This window comes from Uloborus diversus, chromosome 7 (assembly GCF_026930045.1).
Source record: "Uloborus diversus isolate 005 chromosome 7, Udiv.v.3.1, whole genome shotgun sequence".
NCBI classification, from domain to species: Eukaryota; Metazoa; Arthropoda; class Arachnida; order Araneae; family Uloboridae; genus Uloborus; species Uloborus diversus.
In genome coordinates, this window is record NC_072737.1 from 146,742,899 (window position 1) to 146,768,136 (window position 25,238).

A 25,238-nucleotide genomic window follows, 5' to 3' on the forward strand; every position below is an offset into this window, starting at 1 on the left:
TCTCCTCAAGTTCATCCTTGGATAAACAACGAAAAGTGTTTCTTCCATAAATGAATTTCTAAGAGTGTTTATTTGTAATTTCTAAGAGCAAAACAAATAAATTTGTGCATTAAAGCGCCAGAATAAATAAATTATTCTTATGTTCTCGACCAAAATGTTTGAAGCGATGAAAGTTAGTAAACGAAAAATCTTTGCGAGCGAAAGTCACTACTTCTCAAGAATTGCGTGGGACGACGCGCAAATTTTACTCCCAGAATGATCAAGATATAAATCTAAACTTGGAAAAAAATTGTGCTAAATGAATGGAAAACATAACGGACATAGAGCTTAAAGAGCAAGTCGCGGTGTCAAATTGCGGACGGATGTCACGTGATTCAGCATACCACAGCAGCTCAGCTTCATATACATCTGGAGTTTAATAGATCCAATGGCGACTGAGGACGCTGCCACGAGATCTGAAGTGAAGAAGAGTGGCAAATCTCATGTCAAGAGGAAAAGAGATGAGAACTGTTTGGTAAGTGTTTCCGTCATCATGGTTCTTACCGGACGTAAAATAGTACGCTAAGTCGAGAAAAAAAAGGAAAAAAATTAATTTGAATTTTGACATCTTGAATTCAAATTGTGTTTTTCGCAATCACGTGTTTTTTTTGCGTGTGTGCAGTCATATGTGTGTGTGTGTGGGTATGTGTGTATGTAGGCGTGTGTGTTTGTGTTTGTGTGCAGGTATGTGTTTGTATGTGTGTGTGTGTGTAGGTGTGTGTGTGTTTGTGTGCAGGCGTGTGTGTGTGAGAGTGTGTGTACGTGTGAGTGTAGGCGTGTGTTTGTGTCTGTGTGCAGGCATGAGTGCGTGGGTATGTGTTTGTGTATATTTGTGTATGTGTGTGTGGGTATGTGTGTACGTGTGTGTGAGTGTGTGTATGTGTGTGTAGGCATGCGTGTGTGTATGTATGCGTATAGGATATGGACACAACCTGGAGATGGTTTTCGCTAGAGGAGCAGCATCGTGAGGCCGGTCGACGGTGGTGCTGCAGAGGGAGGGGGGGGGGGGGTAAATAAAATCATAGCATGCCAAAAACAGTAAAGTGAGAACAATAAACAATCGTGATTGCTCAAAAAAAAAAAAAAAAAACGCATTTTTTCAACAGAACAATTACTTAATTGAAGTTTTGAAGGAAATCAAACATATTTTGACTCTGTGTTTAGCCCGTCGTTTCAAAAGTCAGTTCTTAAAGTCAGGGGGAGTTGTTACCTCCTTCTCTTCCCCCCCCCCCCACCCCCACCCGCCCGCCTAAACGACTGTTCTCCATGGCTGTATTTGTATCTTTCGTTTCGTCCCGCGAAGGACCAAAACTTTTTTAAAATGTCTTCCACAAGAAATAATTAGTCTTTCGCCGATCTTTGATATGTGAATGTCTATAATCACCGGATGTTTACAGTTACCAGATTTCGAACTTTTTCAGTAAGATGCCATACATAAATATCTACACAAATATATGTACATATATACTATTAATATGAAGCTGAAGAGTTTGTTAGTTTGTTTGAACGCACTAATCTCAGGAACTACTGGTTCAAATTGAAAAATTCTTTTTGTGTTGAACAGTCCATTTATTGAGAAAGGCTATAGGCTAGTTTTTTGAAATCAGATTGACCGAAGTATTTATAATTGCAAATTAAATGTTTAATTAATTGTTTAATTCTATAAATTCCTAATAGATGGCGGTGTAAGTTGACGCGCTTGCCAACAGTGACAATAGCTGCGAGCAGCCATGCCGCGCGGCTCAGACGCGTGATCGGCTATGTTGTTGTGGTCAGCAAATTGATTTTTAAATGTGGTTTTTTTTTTCGATATTCAAATACATAATTTGATTTTGTAGGATTTTCGATTTGGGATTTGTTTTCCTCAATTCTTTAATGTTTGTTTTTGTTCTAATTGTTGAAGATTGTTATACCTTGTGCGAAGATTGTTCTACCTCATAATATAAGAAGATTGTTATGTATGCTCACCGGGCGAACCGCCCCCTCCTCCCCACTTCAGCTACACCACTGTTTTTCAATCATTTTCAACTGAATTACAGTTAATTTCTATTTATTGCATAATATAAATAAGTAAAATACACAATGTTTAAGAAAATATAATGCACTGAGAAAAAAAACAATAAAGGAGGAAAAACGCTTGTTTGACGAAAGCACAGGATAAGCAGTCACATGGTTAATAATAAAACCATAATATTAATTATTCTATGAATGTTATTTTCTATTTTTATGAGGTTAATGTGCCAAATATACACGGCCACCTACTTTTTTCTTTGGAAGAACAACTAAAAATCAAAACTAAAATTTGGCCAAGAAAGAAAATAAGACAATGTAAGAATTAAAAAATAAAATTTGCTAGATATTAACTATTAAATAGATATTAGTTACTGCGATGAAACAAGTGCACAAAACTACATCGTCAAAATTATTAGCAAATTATTATTAGGCAAATTTTTCAAATAATTTATTTGAAATCTGCTACTAAGGTATTTAACACGTCTTCAGCTGTGATTTTAATGAGCCAAATGATCACGAAATCTCGATTAAATTTGTTGTAAAAGAAAAAACTCCTCAGAGTAAAACTAATCTATACCCATCTTTAATAATATCAATAAATACTAATATCATAATTTCCCCTATATTTTATCTTATTTCATCATTTACATGGCCTTTGAGTCATCCACATGTCTCATATTGAGACATGTGAATGACATAAGAAAATGGACATGTGAAAACACAAGCATAATATGTTCTCATAAAGTCATATCTGAAGATTTGCAAGCTTAATTTCAAATAAGAACTTACAAATGTAAGATTTAGAACTCATAATTATCAAAATTTATTTACGTGTACATTTTACTTGCGTTCTGTAGGTCATGTTAATGATCATGATGACAAACACTTACTTTGAAAGTTGAGTTTAATTTGCTATTAATCAAAAAATAATTGCAGAACAGCCAAATCAATCTTCGGTCAGGAATAAAAGTTCCATGCTTCTTTTTAAGATGTGTTTCGAGATTTTGGAATAAAACATTTCAGAGAAAAATATCTATACTTTTTAGACATGTGGATGACTGATAATCGCTGGGACAAAGTTCAGATTCATTTTTAGAGATATTATTTTTACATTATTTTGATTTTTTTGTAATTTACATCTTGTACACATACACATTCAAAAATAAAACCAATCTTGAGAAAAAATTACTTTTTAAAAAAAAATCTAGATTTTATATATTGTGAATATTACGCCTACAGGACAGGGCATGTGGATGATATTTCAATGTAATATTACATTTTTAAATAAATAATAATTAATATTTGACATTGTTGATAAATAGAATTATAGTACAGTCGAGTCCCGACTTACGCGAGGGATGCGTTCCAAGACTCCTCGCATAAGTTGAAATTTCGCGTTGTGGAAAAATATATGAATACAAATTTTTTAAAGCATACCAAATACTTTTAGGCACTTATAAACACCCCTCAAACTGCTCTAAAGCATTCCTTAATCATTACAGTTTCTTCCATAAAGAACTGAACTTTTACTGTATTAAAAAAATAAAAAACTGTTATTCAACATGAAATACTTAAGTAGCACAAAATGAATGACCAATGGGAATAAAAGATATAAAATAAAACAACACGGTTTGCACTGCATGCAGAAAAATTAAAATGATGCACAAAATAGTACTGTACTGTAGATACAGTAGCAATATTTACGAGCTAAAAAATGAGGATACTAGTGATGATTTATGCTCCAAGATCGGATCGTTATTCTTATCTAATACATTTTTAAATACGCTTCACCTTTTATTTAAAACATTTCAATTTGTGGCTACATCTCCTCTACCTGATCTTTTTGTTAATCCACAATGCAAGAGCGCGCGTAGCTTCCATTTTCATAATTTTTACTTTGCTAGACTGCTCTGCAAGCTTCAATATTGAAACTAAGTTCTAAACTTTTACGGACATCTTTTTGTTTTGACTTTTAATTGTACATATGGAAGATTCACTCATACTTATTGTCGCGCTACCTTCGACGTTTTGTAATTGTTCAAGCACATCGAGAATCTTTGCCTTTTTAAAATTTTTTTAATCAGAAACGTTCTTTTTCTTCACATTTTCAAACTATGGATGAAGGTGACACTAAGGTGCCATTATGGTTATTTGATGCACTAGACTAGTTTGGCGTTTGAACTTTGGCTGTCAGTGATGCTCAAAGGGACGTAATAACATTCACGAAGTCAATATTTAGTAGCACATAACGAAACTGATACTTCCTTCTAAAAAATTCATGTTGTGGGCGAAAAATTCGAGCTAGCCCTAAAAATCGTTACTCGTGAAAAATTCGCGTTATAGCCATTTCGCGTAAGTCGGATCGCGTTGTAGCGGGAGTCGACTGTACTAAAAACGCATAAAAGCATTCCCAAAAGAGTTTTTTTTTAATTAAAAACAAAAAAAAGTAATCAGTATGGAGCACAAATTTACCCATTTTTGTAGAATCACCCATATATATATATATATATATATATATATATATATATATATATATATATATATATATATATACATACATATATATATATATATATATATATATATATATATATATATATATATATATATATATATATATATATATATATATATATATATATATATAGATATATATATATATATATATATATATGTGTGTGTGTGTGTGTGTGTGTGTGTGTGTGTGTGTGTGTGTGTTAAGCAGGAGGGCTTGGAACGCTTGAACTAACCAAGGTCACATAGATTTCACAATTCTATCGAAATCAGTAACTGTATTGAATTGGACAAATGGACGAGGAAGTGCAATTATTCTCGTTGGCAATGCCGTTCTATTGAGGAAGTGAAAAGCTATTTGACTAGTGGATTTGTACTGAAACAATGTTTACAATTTTGACTGCAAATTTTTACCATCTGGAAAGATAAATAATCCATCAGTTTCAATAAGATTTCATCTTGTGTGAGGAGATGAGGGTACTGTTTAAGGAAGTCGTTATGGTGAATTGTACAATTTAGTTTACTTCATGCCAGTCGGTAAACATATGCTTAATTTAGCAGTTAGTAATCGAACCTTAGAGGCTATAACTTACTGCTAAATACCGAAGCTGTAACTTAAATTTTCGAGACGAAACGCACCATGCTGCGGACATTCGCTGGTGTGATTAACTTTATCTACCAGTTTTTTGGCCCTCTAAGCTTCAATGAGATGGAATCTGCCTCCAGCTCGGTTATTCACCATTCCAGACTGATGAGTTCTAACAAGAACGAAACTGCATTCTCTGCATGTGATAGTCGGGATGTATGGTATATTGCATATGCTTAATGTTCGTCAAGCTTAGAATTCACCTTAATAAGGTAAATTATAGGGGCAGTGTAAATATTAATCTGAACGGAAAATGTCTAAAATGTTCTAACACATGCCTTTTTAATAATGCTCAACCATTCTAGTAATTAATTAATGATGACTGAGCACATATTTTATGTTTAAAAGAAACATTCTCAAATATGTTCTTAAGCAAGCGATAAAGGTATGCTCAGAGCAAGTGTTTAAAGTAATTACAGTCGGACCTCCATATATCGAAGTAGCAAATTGCCGGGAAAAAATTCGATATATAGAAATTACGATATATAGAAACAATCTGTTTTTATCATAAAAATCTCCTAAAACATTAAAATTAAAGCTAATTTTCGTGCATGAAACCCAATTTCTAATTTATACGAGCATTGGATTAAACGAAAGTCAATAATTGAAAAATTAACAGAAATTACATTTTTGTGCCTTCATACATCTTCATTCTTAGGCAGTTTAACTTGATCCGCAGCATTAGGGGGATTTTCGTTTTGACAATGTAATCCGAGAGAAAAGTAAAAAATCAATCTACTTAACGTGAATTATTTTTACTGAAGCTAAAAAGACTAGGAATGATAATCAACAGACAAAAAGGATAACTTGAAACTAATTTTACAGTGTTAGTGGTTACAACTAAAATTTGAAATAAACTCGAGGGAATTTAAGAACTCCAGAACGGAACAACGACTTATCTACACACCCCTCAAACCCAAATTTCTTAAGAGTTTCTTAGCAACCGTTGGTAAACATGATTTTCTCCCGTAACCTTCATTTTTCATGAGACAAACAGTCTAAAGTAGGGGAAAAAAACCTACGAATGTCTCGAAAAAAATTTCGATATATAGAGATTTTTTCGATATATAGAAACAATTTTTCTATGTAATGAACATTGAAATTTGCTGGGATTTCGATATATAGAAAATTTCGATATGTGGAAGTTCGATATATGGAGGCTCGACTGTATCTGTGTAAATTATATGTTAATAACAGTTTACTCAAAACGTATTGTAAAAACGTTTTACGCTATTGAAGGAGACCCCATTTTGTCCAAAATGGGCGAAAAATCTAATTGAACTTTACGTTTCCCTTTGTATTGAAAATTTATTTTTCAATTTTAGCAATCAAGTTTACGATGGTTGAAGAACTCTATTAAACATAATTACCATACGACAATTTTGTAAACATTTTGCAGAAGTTTTTAAAAGTATTTCCCAAAAATTAAGTTCCCAAGTAATGTATTAATTATTAATAACATTTCTCATAATGCTTGGTTAGAGATAATTTCGAAAAAACCGAAAACTAAGAACGCGTGGAATATCTGTTCAATTATATTTTTTAATCCTTCATCCCCCCCCCCATTCTAGTTTAAAAAAAACAGAGACACATTTAATTCTATATGTTTTTTAAAAAGTTAATTAATAGTATTTGACACACCTCATTTGAAATACGCAATGCATCAAATACCACTCAAAAGAAGAAAAAAAAGAAAGAAAAGTACACTGATGTGCAGGTGATGATTAGGGACCACTGTAAATGGAATTAGATAGTAAAGTGGCAGTTATACGAGTATATATCAGTGAACGAAAATAACGTGACATAACTTTTAAATTTTTCAATTAAATTTAAAGAAAAAAAGATTTATACTTAAAAATAAAGAGTGGTGAAAAAAATAAATAACCGTTAAAAGCACGAAGCAAAATAATATGCAGTGTTTCACCTTTGTAAAAAAAATATATGTATACTAGCAAAAATGCCCGGCGTTGCCTGGGTCAGTAATAATTATGAGAAACAATCGTTACTTGCCCTTGTTTTCTGTTTTAAGCGAAAGAATTTAAAACAAACCTTTTTGACGTGATTAAAAATCGAGCTTCTTCCTTACTCATTAAACTAAAATAGCAATAAGTATAAAGAACAAAATAGTATTCAATTAGAAACGAAAGCACGACATTTAAGCATATACAAATTTGAGGAATTTCCGAAATATGAAATTAAACTTTACATGTTTAAAAAGATTTATCTCTGTTAGTACTTTTTTTTTTAAATCTAAAACCTTCTCTGTATGGCTATTGATGTACGAACTGTTTTAAAAAATGTAGCCGCCCGTGTTCCCCTTACACTTGCTTTAGTTATTTTGGGAAATTTCAATTTTTGTGGGCACCTGGTGCGGTTTGAAATCTTACCAAATTTCCGAGAATCATTTTGGGACACTTTCGATAATACTCCCCCTCCTTACTAATTTTTATTATAGAAATATTGTTGCCAGATGCTGAGATACTTTTGGTCAAAATAAAATGGCGCTAAACGGTTTCATCCGAAATGTTTCCAAAATAAGTAGTAAAATTTGGCGATTGTTTGAAATCGTGCAAAAAGAAAATTAATGAAAGTTTTTGTGCGGTTTATGAATTTGTCTAATTTAGTTGTTGAATTATTTTACACAGTATTTTTTTTTTTTTTTAAGTATCTTTGATTGGCGATATTTTGTTTATATGGTGAAAGCTGAGAAACATTATTACATAGTCTTTGGGCTAAAAAACAACGACAGTGGGAAAAACTGCCAAATGCATCAGCTACTGAAATCTTTCTGAAAAAATTCTGGCGATATTCCTGCTGGTTGGTTGGATATAGTGAGCAAGTGTCCAATCAGCATAAATAATAATAATAAACCATTAATTACATAAGTTCAGTTTAAAAGTAAAATGATCAGCTAAATCCATTTATTTTTAGCCAATATTGTGCAAAAACGTTACTTTAAGATTTGACTTGAGAAAAGCCTCAAAAAGTCAGACGAAACGCAAAAATTTTCAACAATGCAACAATTCTTGGGAGTTGAGATGGCACACTAAATAATGACTTGGGTTGATGAAAGCCTTCGAACAGGGAACAAAAAAGCTCATAACTCGTTTTTTATACAACTTCGAAACTTCGAACAGATGCTATCTTCAGCAGAAAAATTGGCGCTTTCGATGGACATATAATGTTAATATGCGCACGTTTTTTTCCACTCCCATATTGGTGCATTTATGCGAAAATTGGGACTAAAATTGGAATAAAAAGGGAACTATCGATCGGATTTTTTTCGAACTGGTCTATAAACCTTCCCAGTACCGAACTGAACAAACGGTGAAAGTTTCAGCCAAATCTGCCGGGTAGTTTCTGAGATCTTAGGGAACAAATTTACCAAACTCCATTTTTATATATATATATATAGATTATTAAACTTTTATATACGGTAATTACGAATAAGTATAATTTAAATCGTATCTAGTTTTCGAATCTATCATGCCAAATACATTTAAATGAATTCTTTTAATATTTCATTTTTCATTTTTATTCTTTTTTTAGTACTAAAATTTCACACCTTTATTTTTTACTATATCGATAAAATTTATGTTTTAATTACAGCTTCATGTATTAACCTTAAGAAACATGGAGCAATCTTTTATAGAGCGTATAAATTTGAAATGGAAAAAAATAAGAATTGTTTTAAAATACTTCTAAAAAGTGTTTAAAAAAAATCGGAACCTTGTTTTTTTTTTTTTTTTTTTTAATTATTATTATTATTAAAAACAAAATTAGGCAGTCATGGGACTGCCGACAGAAGTAAAAATTTAAAACTACAAAATAAATTTGTTGTGTTTGTGCGCGCACGCGTGTGTGGATTATGTGTTTAATTTTCATTTAAAATTAAATTGTAGTTTTAAAAATTAAAATTTTACAACTTGTAAATTCAAAATATCAGCTGGATGATTTTCAAAACGATTGACAGTTTGGTGCCCAGACTTTTTCCTTTGAATTAAATTTTAATAAAATTATTATTGTTATTATTTTTATTTATTTTTTTTGCCGCTGCATAAGCATGAAGTGACGCACAGTTTTACATTGCATTCAGTTTCTTTTTTCACGGCTTTAAATTTATAAGCCTTCTCTATTACTTCAGTTAGATAGTAATGGAAATTTCCTTGTCCTGACTAGAAAGTTCGTATAAACTTTTCTATTTTTTTGTGCATTAAAGAAAGAAGAAATATTTGTTATTTAAACACAACAAAAACCGATTTTACAGAACTGCTCAATGCTCATCTAACATTTTAAAATTCAATGCAGCGAGTGTCCTTAAAGGAAACTAATGGTGTTACCCCAGAGAATTTAATATTTTTTATGAGCAAAACATTTCTTTACCGTAGTTAGCAACAGTGTTTGAGAAGCCATGTTTGTATCTGCTTAGAATGTGCAAGTCGAAAATTGGGTTTCTTTTATCATGAACGTTACTTTTTAAAAGTAACACTCATGAGCGGTAACACTCATGAGATTTATAGAAGAATTCTTCGCAGGAATAAATTCTATCGGTATTTTCGAAGATTTAACTCCTTTTGTGAAGATTTTCCCCTGACTCCTTATATGTTAGGAGTGCCCACCTGGGGGAGGGGTTCATGGCGCAGACTGCGCCATTGAAATTTTTAGGGAGGTGTTTTAGGGGATATTTTTCTCATTTTGAGGGGGCTCTTGCTTTTGGGGGGTCTTTACGATATTTTGGGGGTGCCCTTGCTCTTATGGGGGCACCCCTGTACATGTTGTATATTGAAATGTACAGTATTCAATATGAATAGTATCTTAATCAAATCTCATGAGTGTCACCCATTTATTTTGTAATATTTTTTTAAGTATGGAAATATGCAATTAGGCATTAATCTACTTTGTATTAAGGAAACAAGAGACCTAATTAAATCTTTAAAAATACCGATAGAATTTATTCCAGCAAAGAACTCTTCTATAAATCTCATGAGTGATACCGCTCATGAGTTTTACTTTTAAAAGCTAACACTCGATAAAAGAGACCCAAATAATGAGTAGATCCATAATTATGGATATTGTATTACCTTTAACTCATACCTTTATCGAAGAGATATATTTTTTCACATATCGTCGCCTCAGAGCAACAGTAGGATAGTAGGATATCTTAGTGTTATTTCTGGGTTTAGATAGCTTAAAATTACCCTGAGGCGACGATATATTAAAAATTGAAGAGAGAACACTGACGCAAAGCCAATGTTTGCAAAAATGAAAGTTGGGTGCGTTGTTTAGAAAAATCTTTAACTCTTAAGATATAGTATTCAAGTAACTACATGTTTTAGAAGAATTAAAGCCCAAACTCAACAATAAATTATTTCATGTTCATCTCTCATGAGTGTTACTGTAGCTAAAATTCAGAATTTTTATTAATAAACTTTTTCTTTAATCTTTAAAAATTATTTTCAATATTGAAATTTTTTAGCTATTCATGGTAATTGCAATGAAAATATTTAACGTTTAATTAAATATGGTTTTATCGTAAACTTTATTTTTTATTTAAGAAACAAAGTAACACTTATGAGAAAAACAGTTATACAAATACATAAAATTTTCTTAATACATAAATATGTATACCATTTTGACTTATTACTGAGTATTTAAGACAGTTTGATCAAAATTTGTTTTTTTTTTTTTTTTTTTTTTGAAAAGAAATTACGGAATGTTTTATAAAGGTAACACTCATAAGAATAATGGTGACTTGGCAAGAAGGTTTTTGGAATTTCTAAAATATAAGCAAATTAACTCACAAACAACCATCCGGTTAGAAAGCCATAAATTGTAAGGAATTTGAATCTATGAAAGTTTTTATGTTTATAACAACAAAAATTTCTAACTTTTGTCGAACCTAATGTTTCAATTCATTTGAAAATCACCCAGCTACAGTGTAGTTTTTACGTTTTTCAGCAATTCGAGCATCAATTATATACATTTTGGTATGGTCTATTTCAGTTCGTTTATAAAGTAAATATTGATGCAAATATAGGAAATAATTTTAAAAAAAATCTTAGTTTGTGTTGTTTAGTTTTCCATGCATAAAAATGATAAACAGTACACATACTGAACTTTAGCCGAAATGCTAAAAATAGCCGACATGCCTTGAGATTGACCAGCATTCTGGTAAATTCAAATTTTGGGGCATGCCAGATAATTTGGGGTTTATTTCGAAAAAAAAAAATGATAGAAAAAAATTAATCAGATTTAAATCAAAAAATCCCATTTTTTTTTATTTTTTTTTTCAAAAATTTCATGATTTTTTTGCGTCTTGATCATTATTATTATGTTCCAAAATTGATACTATAGGTTTATGGTAACTAAAATAGGAAATAAAAAACTTTGATCCGAATCTATTTAAATACATTGTAAAGACTGCATCAACTGTAGCTTTATATCTCGTTGTGCTAAGATTGCAATTATTGGACATCGTTAAATGAAATTCTACATTTAAAAATTTATTTGATGGTAGATTTTGGTCATCTTCAAATTTGTTGTTGAAATCCCCGCTAAAAATCATTGGCAAATCATCAAAACTCTCCCCAATTTTATATTGAAGTAATGCAGAATCGTCTTTAGAAAAAATAAATAAATTTTCATTGAAAAATTCTTGTGTTGCGTTTATAGACTTAGATGGTGAAATATAAACAGCAACCTTTACAACTAGCTGCCCATTTTCAGAGTGGCAACGCAAATACATCTCTCATAGATATCAGAAACATTTTTTCTCCCTCATTTCAAAAAATACCCAACGCGTCCAAAAAAGTTTTCACTTCAAAAATATTATATAAGCTTAAAGATGTTTGTTTCTGAAGAAAAACGGCAATGCTTCGGATGAGGATTGAATTCACGTTCACTCAGGAAACGGATTTCTAACGAAAGCAACGCACGTAAAGGAGCAGAGAGAAACTGCGCATGGGCTGTAGTACAGATGTCGGTGAGGTGAGGTGGCGGTGTCGCAAAATGGATAGTTATTCCCCACCTCAGAAATGCTCACCGCGCCTAAAGAAGTTTTCATTGCAAAAAAAAAAGGAAAACACTGTTTTAAAACCTAGCTGCAATTCTTGATAGCGAAAACTTAGTTTGTCAGAAGCAAATTGAATTTTTTATCAATTAATGTTCTTATTTATTTATTTATCCATTTGCAGTGTCCGCAATGGCTGTGCAGAAATGGTTTTGTTCTTCTCCTGTTGCTGGCAACATTCGGAGGTTACATCATCGGTTTCTTTCTCCAGTCACAGAATCTCTCCAACCACACCATCTACCTCATTGGTTTTCCTGGACAATTGGTGATGCGAAGTTTCTTCATGATCATAGTCCCTCTGTTGTTCTGTAGTCTTGTGTTAGGTTAGTAGCAATACTACTTAACATCTTTGAAAAAAAAAATGATGATAATCGTCACACGTTTGTTGTTTTAAAGACAGTAGACCCTCGATGAACCTGAATGATCGGTCCAGACCTCATTCAATAAATCGAAAATTACAGATAAAATAAGTACTGAAAAATGACTCTCCGGAGATAGAAGAAACTTAACTGTAGCTTTAAACATGTTCACATTTGCAAAAATGTCTAAAATATAATATATTTTTAATTACATTACTATAATTATGAACAAGTTTGATCAGTAAAATTCACACACGACCGAAAATGCAATATACATTTAATGAAATGCAATATAGTAAACTTTGATATTTATTATGTTTTATGTGATACAAGCAACCCAACTTTTTGTCTTTAACTTTAAACATAATACTTATTTTTAAAATAATTACTTAATAAAAAAAAGTACTTAACTTCTACATTTGATGTCATTCGAGTTTAATGGCATTTTAAAAAGTAGAACTATTTAATGTTTCAAAAATGTACTGTAGATTTCAGAAAAACAGAAGTAATAGAAATGTAGAGATAACTTGTATCTTCAGTAGAAGGGGCTGCTTCTGGAGATTTTGAATAGAAGTGATGTTGTTCACTTGCCAAAAACAGGAATAAAAGTGAAAACATTTAAATTTGAATTTTTGACATCTTGAATTAAATTATGTTTTTCGCAATCACGAGTTGCGATAAGTCCCTACTCGTTGAGACTTGTGTGTGTGTGTGTGTAGGTGTGTGGGTATGTATGTGGGTGTGTAGCTGTGTGGGTATGTATGTGTGTGTGTAGGTGGTTGTGTGTGTAGATGTGTGTGTGTGTGTGCAGGTGTGTGTGTGAGAGTGTGTGGGTGTGTATGTGTGTGTGGGCGTGTGTGGGTGTGGGTGTAAGTGGGTGTGAGTGTGGGTGTGTATGCGTGTGTGTGTATGAATGTGTGGGTGTGTGTAGGCGTGTGTGCGTGTGTCTGTGTGTAGGGCATACACGCCACCGCCTAAGAGTTGTCCCACTCTTGGAGGCCGTAATATTACAGAGTCTCCCACCTTTTTGAACATAAAATCTGCTAAGGTTAAGCCTTGATTGAACGCAAACGATTTGTAACCATGGCAACGAAGATTTGTCTTCTTAATAAATATTAAATCAACTATCTAGGCTTATTCTTGTAGTCATGTTAGTCTGAAAAATCAGAGCAACATCAATCTCGGTCAAGTGAGCTTAGTAAGCAATTCGTGATTGCTCAATAAAGAATAGTCCAGTAAACCGACTCTGGTTAAACGAGGTTTCGGTCAAAAGAATTTCGGACAGACGAAGTTCTACTGTACACGAAACTTGCTCCAGCTGCAGAAAATACTATTTACTCAGTTTCTTTACGAGTAACAACTCGAAAATAAATAAAGTTATGAGGTATCTTTCCCCTTATACAAACAAACCTGTTTTTATGCGGAAAATAGGGACCGCATAAAAAAATCGCATAAAAAATTGTTCAAAATTTCACGATTAGCTATAAAAAGTTGTTTTCGCAACAAAGTTTAAAAAAAAAAATTGAGGTGGACAGGAACCGCATAAAAAACTCTCACGTAGAAAATAACCCAAAAATTTATCTTTAAACGGAATTAAATATTGATGATAATTTTGCCGAACAGTCGGACAAAATTTCCCAAATAAGGAAATTTTTGACAGGTCGCAGTGACTTCTCGTCGAGATGCCCCTGTCTTCACTTTACGATACTACCTCGCACTCGCTTCATAAATAATTTCGTCAATTGAGTCACAATCTGATTGAAATTTTCATATACCGCACAAAAAAAATCGCACAAAAAATGACCGCACAAAAACAGGTTTGAGTGTACGTATCTGGTTTTCAATTCCAACAAAACTGCCGAAAAGTGCTGTCTCTGTTTCATAACATGCTCTATTTCATAATATGGCTTTTAGAAAAATCGAGTGATCAATCTTTCCTTGTAAATTTAGTTTTTCCTGTAGATCAATTAGTTCCACTCATTCCATTTATATTTAATAGTTCTAAAGTTTATTTTATTTTCTCTTATCACTTCTCTCTCTTCATCTAGTGTCTATGATAACCCTGAACTTGCATCATGTTCATAAGATTTCCAAGAAAAATAATAAGGACTTAATAAATGTAAACAAGAAGGATGAAGGGATCAAAGTCATTCAATTAGTTATCTATCCTTCATCTTGGCGTGTTTACGAAACAGCATCGCCAAAAAAGGGGGAAGGGGATTGTTAAGTGAAATTATATTTTAGGAAATTTGCATTTCCGCAACTGTACTCTTTTAACTTTGGTACAAAATGTTTGCATTCATCCTCCCCCCCCCCCCCCTCTCTGTTTTTTTGTCTGAACCTTTGATTTTTTTTTTTTTTTTTTTTAAGAAATCACCCTTGTTTATTTCTTTTGCTTGACCACATTTGGTGCTCCTTTGATTTTATTTTTCTATGCTTCTCATGCTTTTCAAACTCTTCTGGTCCACCGACCAGAATAGGCATAGGAGAAGCACCCTCGCGGGTGCTTCTCCTATGCGGTGGCATCCATGCCCCCTGGAATCACCTTTATTTATACCCGACTTTATATAATCCTCTGTGGATAAAAGCAGCATTTAGTACATAACGCTTCGCATCCAGCCCGTGGCATTCATTTGAGTTTTGACGTCTTTAATTTAAATTTTTTTTTTCGCAACTAAGATTGTGATAGGAGCTATCTGTAGAAACAAGAAACTCAATGATTTCTGCAACAATAACGAAACTTTTACAGGAAATGAATAGTAGTGAACAACGTAGATAAAGCAGCTTCCGCTAGCTTGCTTATTAGCGCTTTACCTACGTTGCTTACTACTGTTACAAAACTTCTATGGATCCCTTCCCATGTCGATATCTATGGTAACGAGCTGGCCGATACTCTTGCCAAAGAGAGTCTTGCCCATCCAACACCTTTCACCTCGGAGCTCACCTATCTAGAACTGTTCTCCAAGCAAAAAGCCAATAATAAAGAAAAATGGTTAACACCTCCATCTCACAATTGGTACAAAGGCAAAAGGCCAGGACAATCTCTTGCCCTTCCCTGTGACAGGCAGACTAACACCCTTCTGTCTCGCCTCGCCAGTGGACATCTGAAAAGTCTCACTTTCTCTGGAAGCGCCAAGAGGTTCCCCATCTGCCCTAAATGTCAACAAGACCAGGCATCACCACAGCATATATTGAGCTGCCTGGGATTGGACTGGAACGACATATTCGACAGTCCACTGCTAGCGTCAGATTTCATAAGGGTCAATGGCTTCATCGATTTGGTCTGACTCCGTCAGACCAAAGGGAGATTAAAAACAACAACAACAAAACTTCTACTTTCAAAAGATACTTGTGTACTAAAGTTTTATGCAAGATAAAGCTTCAAACTTCTTGGAAACTAATAAAATGTCATTTACAGGTGTCGCCAGCTTACGCAAAGGCGGCGATGCTCGTATGGTGGCAATCACTATTGGCTTCTTTTTGGGTTTGTCCACGTTTGCCTCTATCATGGGAGCGACAGCCGGACACTTGATACAGCCAGGGAAGATCACTTCCGACACCAGCATTCAGTCGCAAGCCAGCTACTCTGGTAGAAAAGGGGTCATTTTGGACTCGATGCTGGATCTTCTATGGTAAAGTATGAATGTTTTGTTATGTTAAAAGTGTAAGAAAATTTTAGTGCTTTGTTAATGACAATATTTAATTAATCTTTAAAAATCTCACACGAACAAACTGATGGCAGTTTATGAACATAAACGTTGGTCAAACACCATAGATAAAGCCTAACTACAGTGCTTTAAATACAAAGTAAACTCACCCCCTACATCAGGCATATTTTCTGGGCATTGTATCTGCCTTAGCCTATGCCGGTGATTGGATCGTGTATTGAACCAGTCAAATTATTCAATCAAATTAATTGAAACCTGTCCAATGACAAAATTTATAATTTTAGCAAATAATTCAAACTATCCTATTCAATTATTCAATAGAAATTACAATGCTTTAAAAAAATATATATATATACCTAATTATGCATCTCTTTCAGTTTAAAATATTGTAAACCTTAGTGAAAATTTTTAAAATGATGACAAAAATGCGTTACCGAAACTTTTAGGACCTTGCGCTGACTGGTACAGTAAAACCTGTAAAGTTGACCACCTTTGTAAGTGTACCACCTGCCTAAGTTGACCGCTTTTGGCAGGAACGGAATTAGTCCTATCTTATGTAATGAAGGAAAACTTCTGTAACTTGACCACCTCTCTATCTTGACCACCTGTCTATCTTGACCACGAATATACACCAGCTTTGGTTTGGAGTATTGTAAAAAACCCTTTGTAAGTTGACCACTAGACAAAAGCATTAGATTGTACTAAAAGTTTCATCAGTTATGCCTCAAATAAGTAACCAGACATTTTAGAAAAACCTATGAATATTAATGTTTCTATAGAAAAACATTCGGCTAATGTTAAGTCACAGAAAATGAGCCAAACTTCAATAAGGAGTTACTTTGTTGAAAAATAGATTACCATGGTTACAAATGTACAAGAAAAAAATCAAATGAAGAATTTGAGTCACTTTTGACTTGTTATGAATTTTTAGGAATTGTTAATATCAAGTAAGTAGTTTTTCATAAGCAATAAGACTTTTTTTTTTTTTTTTTGATCAATTCACAGAAATTTTAAATTTGTATGATACTTTATGCGTCGTTCTGGTAAATAATCTCTAAAAATATTTAAACAACATTTTTTCTTACATGAAATACACCGCCAGCTCAGTCATTTCCAGCCGAGGACTGCAGTTTCGTGCATATTAGCACTCATCAGCCCGGCATAGGAAAGTGACTGAGCTGGAGATGGAAAACCTCTTATGGAAGCCAAGAGGGCCAAACAAACTGGTAGCTAATGTAGAATTAGCACAGACCAGCCGAGTGACCAAAGCAATGGTTCGGTTCAACTCGAAAATTGATGGCAAGGCATGGTATATTCAGTAAATTACCGCCCATTAGCCAGGGCTAAAGCAGAAATACATGAATTTGGTGTATTTCATGTATTTCTGCTTTAGCCCTGGGTAATGGGCGGTAATTGACTGAATATAACATTTTTTTTCATTGTTTTAAAGTAATGTCAAACAATGAAAGTGAGTTTAAAGTATTCCAAATAGTTAAAAAATAAATGCATAAGACAAGAAATGACAAAAAATAAATAAATAAATAAATAAATAAATAAAAATAAATAAAAGTTTTCATTACTACCCTCTATAAGTTGACCACCTGTCTAAGTTGACCAGCAAAGTATGGCACCGCAAGTGGTCAACTTACACAGGTTTCACTGTATCTGAAATAAGCGGTTCACGTAGCGTGCATACGCTAGGTCAGTAGTCGGAAGTAACGTGTTACAAGTAGCGACACTACTATAGTAGCTCAATTTTTTATTAGTTTCAAGTGTAGCGCACTATAAAAAAAAATGGAATAGTGAGTAGTGCGATGCGAAAAAAAATATTTTGAAGTGATTTCTACACACTACTACGTATAAATAAAACTTAAAAAAAGAACAGAAAAAAGGTTCAAACGAATCTAATTGGTGCAATTCTCAAACACACAAGTCGTACCTGTCTTTTTTTTTTTTTTTAAATCAAAATTGAGTTATTTTCATCAGGTGGTTTTTTGTAACATATTTTACTCAAAACAATGTTTTGCGGTCATTTGCGTTTGGAGAGCTTTTTTTTTTTAAATCTGAAAAAGTGACAATGGAACCAAATATGTATATAGAGGCGTTATACCTTTAAAAGAAATTGCTCATTTTGAACTCGGTTGCAGATTACACTTCTGCGCTTAGCACGGAAGCATGCAGACATACAAGTGTAATTGGAATACGGATAAGACTTAATGCAATTGAAATAGTTTGAGTAAAGAAGCTTGCTTTGAATAAGACCTGATATATGACATCTGAAATATAATTCCTAGCAGTAGTAACGATACTTTTAAGAAAAATTCAATCAATAGTAAAGTTACTTACAAGCGCTCAAATTTTAATTTAAACATTTGATAAATGCAATAATCATTCTATATTTTCTATTAAAAATATTTCAGTTAAAAGTGCGTTTAAAGATTTTTGTAACAGAAAGCATATACGTATGTGTGTATATTAATAAAAATTTCGTTTTAGGAATGCAATTCCAGAAAACATAGTTGAAGCTACCTTTGTGAAGGTATGAAATTTCGCACATGATTATAATTCAAAATAACTCCTCATATTTTTTATTTTGCAGAAAATACTCATACTTTTTTTTTTTTCAAAATAAATCATGTGGCAAAACAATTCATTTTAAATTAACACAAATCATGAGGCAGTTACCAAAGAGAGTACTTTTGTGGCTAACTGAAAGGTTTTCGATAATGCAACTAATTTCATAAGCGCACTAGAAAATTATGAAGACAGGTTTCGTTTTCATTTTCCTTTATTAGCTTCAATGAGTACTAGGATCTCAGTTGCATCTTAGCAGCTGCAGGCAGAACTTAGTCAGTTGGGGGGTCTCCATGCCCGATCGACGGAAAGCGCTTGCTCTGACAGTGGCCCGCGTGCACTTAAGAAAGCTGTGATGCCCGGGATGTTAATTTCTTTTGGGCCGTGGTGGCCTGATCAGTAAGGCATTGGACTTGGGGCCGCAGGGTCTCTGTTCCTCGTTGGTCGAAGATCCACCGTCGTCATTAATGGTGACTGGGCGACGTTAAATATGCTCGTGGTCACAATGTCCTCCAAGTGAAACGATACCTCTGGGGGTGCCAGACCAGAAAGTTATTCGGCTCCTGGCCTGGTTCTAAATTCTCGAATTGTCCATAGATGACACCACCATCTATTATGTTGTCTTCTGAAGGCAAAGCGCCTGGCACACGCAGTCCTTCGTAGTTTGAGGGCCAAAAGTCCCTTTGATAGTTGATAATTTCATTTGTTTGTGATGTTTCTTTCTGTTATGTGTGACGCTTAATGATCTCCGCAAGTGGATCCCTGTCGTAACTCTTTGTTCAAACAATTTTAGTATCTTGAAGAAAAACCCATCTATGAAACTTATTAATAAATATTTTGTAAAATAAATGTTATTTTTTAGTTTAAATACTAAGGTTGTTTACTTATAATTCATGCATGCAAAAAATATTTTTATGTTCTAATAATACATACTAAATAAGTAAAACATATAATCGACGTAAATAATTGAATTTCGAATAAATTCTGATGAAGAACATCTCTATAAAACAGGAATTTACCCACGTGGAAATACGCAACGTGTCAAATTCCAGTGATGGTACTGTGGTTTACAAGAAAACTATTCAACAAAAGAAAGGAGTAAATTTTATGGGTACGTTTTCACCTTTCTGTACACATTACTATAACTAATTTTTTCTCACTTGCTTTTAAGTAAACCAACATATCACTGGAAAGGGCCATTTCGTAAGTAAATTGTCATTAAAGTACTGTTTTAGAATAGTCTAAGTCAACGTAGGTGCTGCTTTTACACATTAATAAGCATACGGTTTCCGTTTTAAAATTCAGTTAAGCTATCTGCTTACTACTATTTGTTGCTAGTCCCTCGTTTCCCTTTTGAACAAAACCAGGACTAAAATACACTCTATAACAAAGAAAAAAAATCGACGCACCTAGAAAAAGTTGCCAGAATGAAACAAAATTTTACCTGCGTAAGGGGCGAGATTGGTATGAGAAAGTGATTACAAAATGAAAAAAAAATGATCATTAGTTACAGGAAATTTTTCAAATGAAAGGAGGTTTTAGCACCCTGTTGGGCCATTTCTTGCAGGAAGACACAAGACGATATAGGCAAACATAGAGGCTTTAAAGTTTATTGCGCTATCCTATGTCACCTCGTATCACAGTTACTGTAAACGCTCCTCTAATACAATCAAACTCTTAAGCTATCCAACTAACTGTAAAAAGAAGCGATACCAGATCTGTTCGATCTTTGACAAATCAGAACATCTAACTGGCCAGAGAAAGTAATAATGTGAAAGAGGAAGTTCTCTGACACCCTTGCTGTGTGTGACCGAGCATTTTCCTTTTATAAATAAGCTCCTGGGAGCCCTGCAGAGAGTTCACTCATGTGACTGAAGCCTGGAAAACGTACCTAAGCTGTCATGGTGTCGTGAATTATTATTAGGGATGACTATGTATCATATGACACACCGACAATATCACTTCAGCTGTAGGTGTGTTGTAATGCTGAAAACAAAGGTACAGTTAGGGATTTCAAACTGTCGCCTCCGCTTGGGGTGGTGTCGTGTTTTACGGGATTGGACTGGAATCGTATGAATCCAGACTGTCTTTAGCGACGAAACTGGATTCATTCTGAGCAATGTTGCTGGCCTCAAAAAAATACAAAAAAAAACTTTTCTGTTTTAGTATTCTGGTGAACACAAAATTATTTTACATTCCTCAGTGAAGATAATAATAAAATGCTTTGGAAAAGAGACGTTTTATTTTAATTTTAAATGGTTTACATCCGCCAATAGGAGGGAAGTTCAGGCCTCTTGTGATATGTGCTCGCCTGTGGAAAGTGGTCACATGGGTCTCATTCTAACATTCACATAAAGTAGAAAAAAACTGGATGTCATAGAACAAACGTAATTGCAGTTCTGAAATTATTATGCCTGTTGTACTCCAGAACAGCTCAACTCTTTTTCATCGAATTTCGTTGACAATTGTTTCCTCGAGTTATTTTTCATTTTATAAGTATGAATAGTAATTGACTGCTTGAAGCTTTTGAGTTTCTGACGCTCACTCCAAAGCAAAAGCATGACAAGAGCCAAAATCAATTTAAAACTCTTAAAGCACTTAGTCAATTTGCATACATCCCCTTAGCAGCTCTCTGACGTCATAAAATCTCCAAAAATCGTGATTTTTCAAAACTTTTTAACTTGGTCAATTACGGTCTTAGAAAAGTGATTTTTTTTCTTTATTTTTTTTTTATTAATTTTAAATGTTAAAGTTTCAAAAATATTTTACAAAAAATAAAGCAGTGAAAAGCAAAGCGATGTAAGTGGTAAAATTTAAAATTTGGAGCTAATCAGTGCCAATTGTAAGGGAACCCCCTGTCTGTCTTCTGGCAAGAGCTAGTTCTAGTAGCCCTGATAGGTGCTGCTGTATAGCATGATTTTTAAAAAAAAATCAATTAAAGCCTACATAGGACATTATCTTTATACGCGTTTTACTCAAAACTTGAAGATGTCCACTTACATCCCTTTGCTTCTCACTACCTCATATAATAGTTAAGATTTTGTATTTTTTACAAAGTTTTATTTTTTGACAAAAATTTCATAAATTTTGATTCTTTAAGTAACTTAAATATTTTTTTCAATTGGAACTATACGCTTATCTTTAACGGTTTAGAAATTAGCTATTGGAGCACGATTAGGTTGGACACCCTGTATTATTTTCTTTTACAGTGTATAATTTTCAACTGTTTACTCTCACAATTCATTACTTTAAACAAGTCTTCGTAGAAACACCGTAAAAAGATGTGTTTTGCTCTTTTTTCCAGGCTTATTGACATTCAGTATATTATTCGGATGCGCCCTGGCTGCTCTAGGTGATAAAGGAGAAGTCTTGCATCAAGTTATTGAGCAATTCAATGCAGTAATTCTAAGCATCATGAAATATTTCCTCAAGTGAGTAGTGACGTTTTCTTAAAACTATTTTTAGTAAAATTTAAACTAAATTTTAAGCAGTGCGTTTCCAGTGATGCAACCCGAGATAAGTTTTGAAACATATTTTAACGACAATCGTCAGTTTAGGCATGTAGTTTTACTGCAGTTTTATAATCTGCATTTTAGTAAATTCAACAGTCTGTCTGCTCACGTTTGTCATGGAATGGGGTGGTTTCCTTCAGTCAACAGTAGTACTTTTAGTCATTGAAATGGATTGAATGAGCAAAAAAAAAAATAATAACATAGACCCAGAAAATACTTTCATTTTCCCAACAGTTATTTTTTAATAAATTTTTAAAAATGTCCGGTTCTTCAAACAAGGCGTGGTCTTTACGACGTCACCAATGAAGCACTATATGGCGCATCTTTCTACCGCATTTCCATGTTATGATAAAATTAAGAAGCCAATTTTAATTGTGCTCTACGCTTGCTATCAACCATATCGTTGCCAATACACGTGAGTAAAGATGCGAATTAAATACTTTGGACCGTGAATGGCAACACTGAATGGCATTTTATCATTTGTGATGTCATCGGCAGAAGCGTTAAACGATGAAAGAACACCGATTTAAGTAATGTTTTTAAAAATATTAAACTAAAAGAAATTATTTTAAAAATGGTCAGATTCTATGTTTTTAAGCATGCTCTTTCAGAAAAAAATACTTTTAAAATTTTGGAAACGACACCATTGGCAAGCGGTCAGTGAAGACGATTCTATTTAATGGGCGGGGGGAGGGGATTTGATGAGCGTGTTTCGTTGATTTCAATGTGACTCTGCTTAATTTTAAGGCTAAGAAACATCTGTAACGGCAATCAGACACTCCTGAAAACTAATATATAAGTCCTTTTCCGCTTGTAAACCGGATGTTCGCCTTTAGTAAAGCACAAATATAGTCAAATATGCATAGAAAGAGAATTTTTCTTCCATAGTTACTTTTTTTTTTGTAGTAAAGGAATATTTGTTCACTTATAGCCTTTTTATAGCAAATTTTGGTTTAATTACCTTGGTTTTATTCAAAAGTTTGTCATTACTTCTGCAGTGAAACCTGTGCCAAGTTGGAAACTTGCGGTGCAGTACTTTGTGATCTACTTAGTCAGGTGATCAACTTATAGACAAACAAAAAGTGCTTTTTGTACCTGACAAAAGGGGTCAACTTAGACAGATGGTCTACTTTACTAGTTTTCAATAGTGAATCAGCAAATCTAAAAAGTTGCTTTCTAATAAATATATTAAAAACGAAATTTTTTGCATCTTCTTTTGGTGAAAAGTGAAGTATTTCACTGTCATTGAATTAATCAGTCCCTTACCTTTGTAAATGTTATTGTTTGCGATATCGTGCATTTTAGATTTTATAAGTTTTCTTTTTTTCTTTTTTTATTTCTTGAAAATATCCTTAAAAAATAATGTATTTATTGCAATATGTATGCATAATTTTACCATTTCATAATAGTTTTTCTCTTATTTCTTACAGATTATTACCAGTTGGTATGTTCTTCTGGATGTTCCGGGAAGGTTTAGAGAGTTCTGCTCCAGTACAGCTGTTGGGATACTTGGGGGTATTTCTGGTCGCTGCATTTGGGTGCATCATCTTTCACCAATTCGTTCTTTTACCACTTCTGTACTTGATCATCGTCAGGAAGAATCCGATTAGATATCATCTAAATCTTCTTCCAGCGATACTCACAGCTTTTGGCACATCTTCTAGGTAATTTAAGTCTTAAAAAATAAAGAAATGCAGAAAAATAAAAGAAATATAACAACGTTAAATCGCACAAATTTGCAGAAAATTGCAGATACGAGTTTCAGAGCTTCAATTGCTCCCCTTTTCAATGTAGAAAGATGAGCTTTTCGAGCTAAAGACATCCTATATGAGCCAAATTCAAAAACCTTTTAATGGATCACTTTACATCCGTTTACTTTTCTGCATTGAGAAAAGAGTTCATTGACAACACAAAACAAGTGTCTGCAATTGTCTATGAATTTGCACGATATATTGTAATGTTTTTTTTCTTTTAAAAAAGTCCTAAACTACCAGAAATTTGTAACCGTGGCTTCTATTGTGCAAAAATTGTTGTTACCTACTAATAGTACTCGCTCCGCAATATATTTGCGCAAAATGGTTTTAAAATTATTTTTGATTATATTTTTTTTCTCATTTATTTCTTTATTTTCCTTCTCTCCTTTTAGTGCTGCCACTCTTCCAGCCACAGTAAAATGTGCTGAAGAATCCAATAAATTAAATCTCTGTGTAACTCGCTTCGTTCTGCCTTTGGGCATGGTCGTCCATATGAATGGAGGAACATTTTACGTCACAATGTCCACCATATTTTTAGCTCAACTGGAAGGAATCACTCTGAGCGCTGCGGAAACTGTCGTTGTCTGGTAAGCAGAACTACATTATGTATTGAAAAGTAAATTTATGTTTCTTCATGAGTTATAAATTTTGAAAAAATCAGCACAAAAAGTCGACAAACCATCCGTGTCTTCTTCCCCAGTACGTGTACACTACACACACTCACACAGTCACACATCTACAATACAAAAGAACAAACAAACAAAAATCAAGAAAGTTCCTGAAAATAATTGTCAGTTATAGTTGGAGCGAACCTAAACTGGCAAAACTGTGACGGCTTCGCAGATCCTAATTGCAGCACCACAACGCTGCTAGGTTAGATTTGCCTCAACTATAGTATGACTAATTTCTGCCAGTAACATATCTGGTAAAATCAGAAAGGTTTCTTGCAAATAGTCAGTTATCCCCCCTAAAATTAAATCTTCTTGAAGAATTCAAAATCCTTCCCAATTTAAACCACTCACGTTTTTGGAATAAATCAGAAACTTTCCAAGTAATCTTATATGTGTTTTTAGTAATATTTTGACTCCTT

The 25,238-nt window shown here is 33.4% G+C and overlaps 1 protein-coding gene across 1 annotated transcript in view; it reads left to right on the forward strand.

The window, feature by feature from the left end:
* The first annotated feature begins 427 nt into the window (after positions 1-427).
* The window catches only part of LOC129226935 (excitatory amino acid transporter 3-like), a 32,718-nt gene continuing 7,907 nt past the window's right edge, over positions 428-25,238 (forward strand). Inside the window, exons 1-8 of the mRNA XM_054861564.1 lie at positions 428-514; positions 12,406-12,604; positions 16,059-16,272; positions 18,805-18,847; positions 19,894-19,993; positions 22,187-22,313; positions 23,825-24,058; positions 24,541-24,735. Coding sequence (XP_054717539.1) covers positions 428-514; positions 12,406-12,604; positions 16,059-16,272; positions 18,805-18,847; positions 19,894-19,993; positions 22,187-22,313; positions 23,825-24,058; positions 24,541-24,735 — 1,199 coding nt within the window. The remainder of the gene's footprint in view (positions 515-12,405; positions 12,605-16,058; positions 16,273-18,804; positions 18,848-19,893; positions 19,994-22,186; positions 22,314-23,824; positions 24,059-24,540; positions 24,736-25,238) is intronic.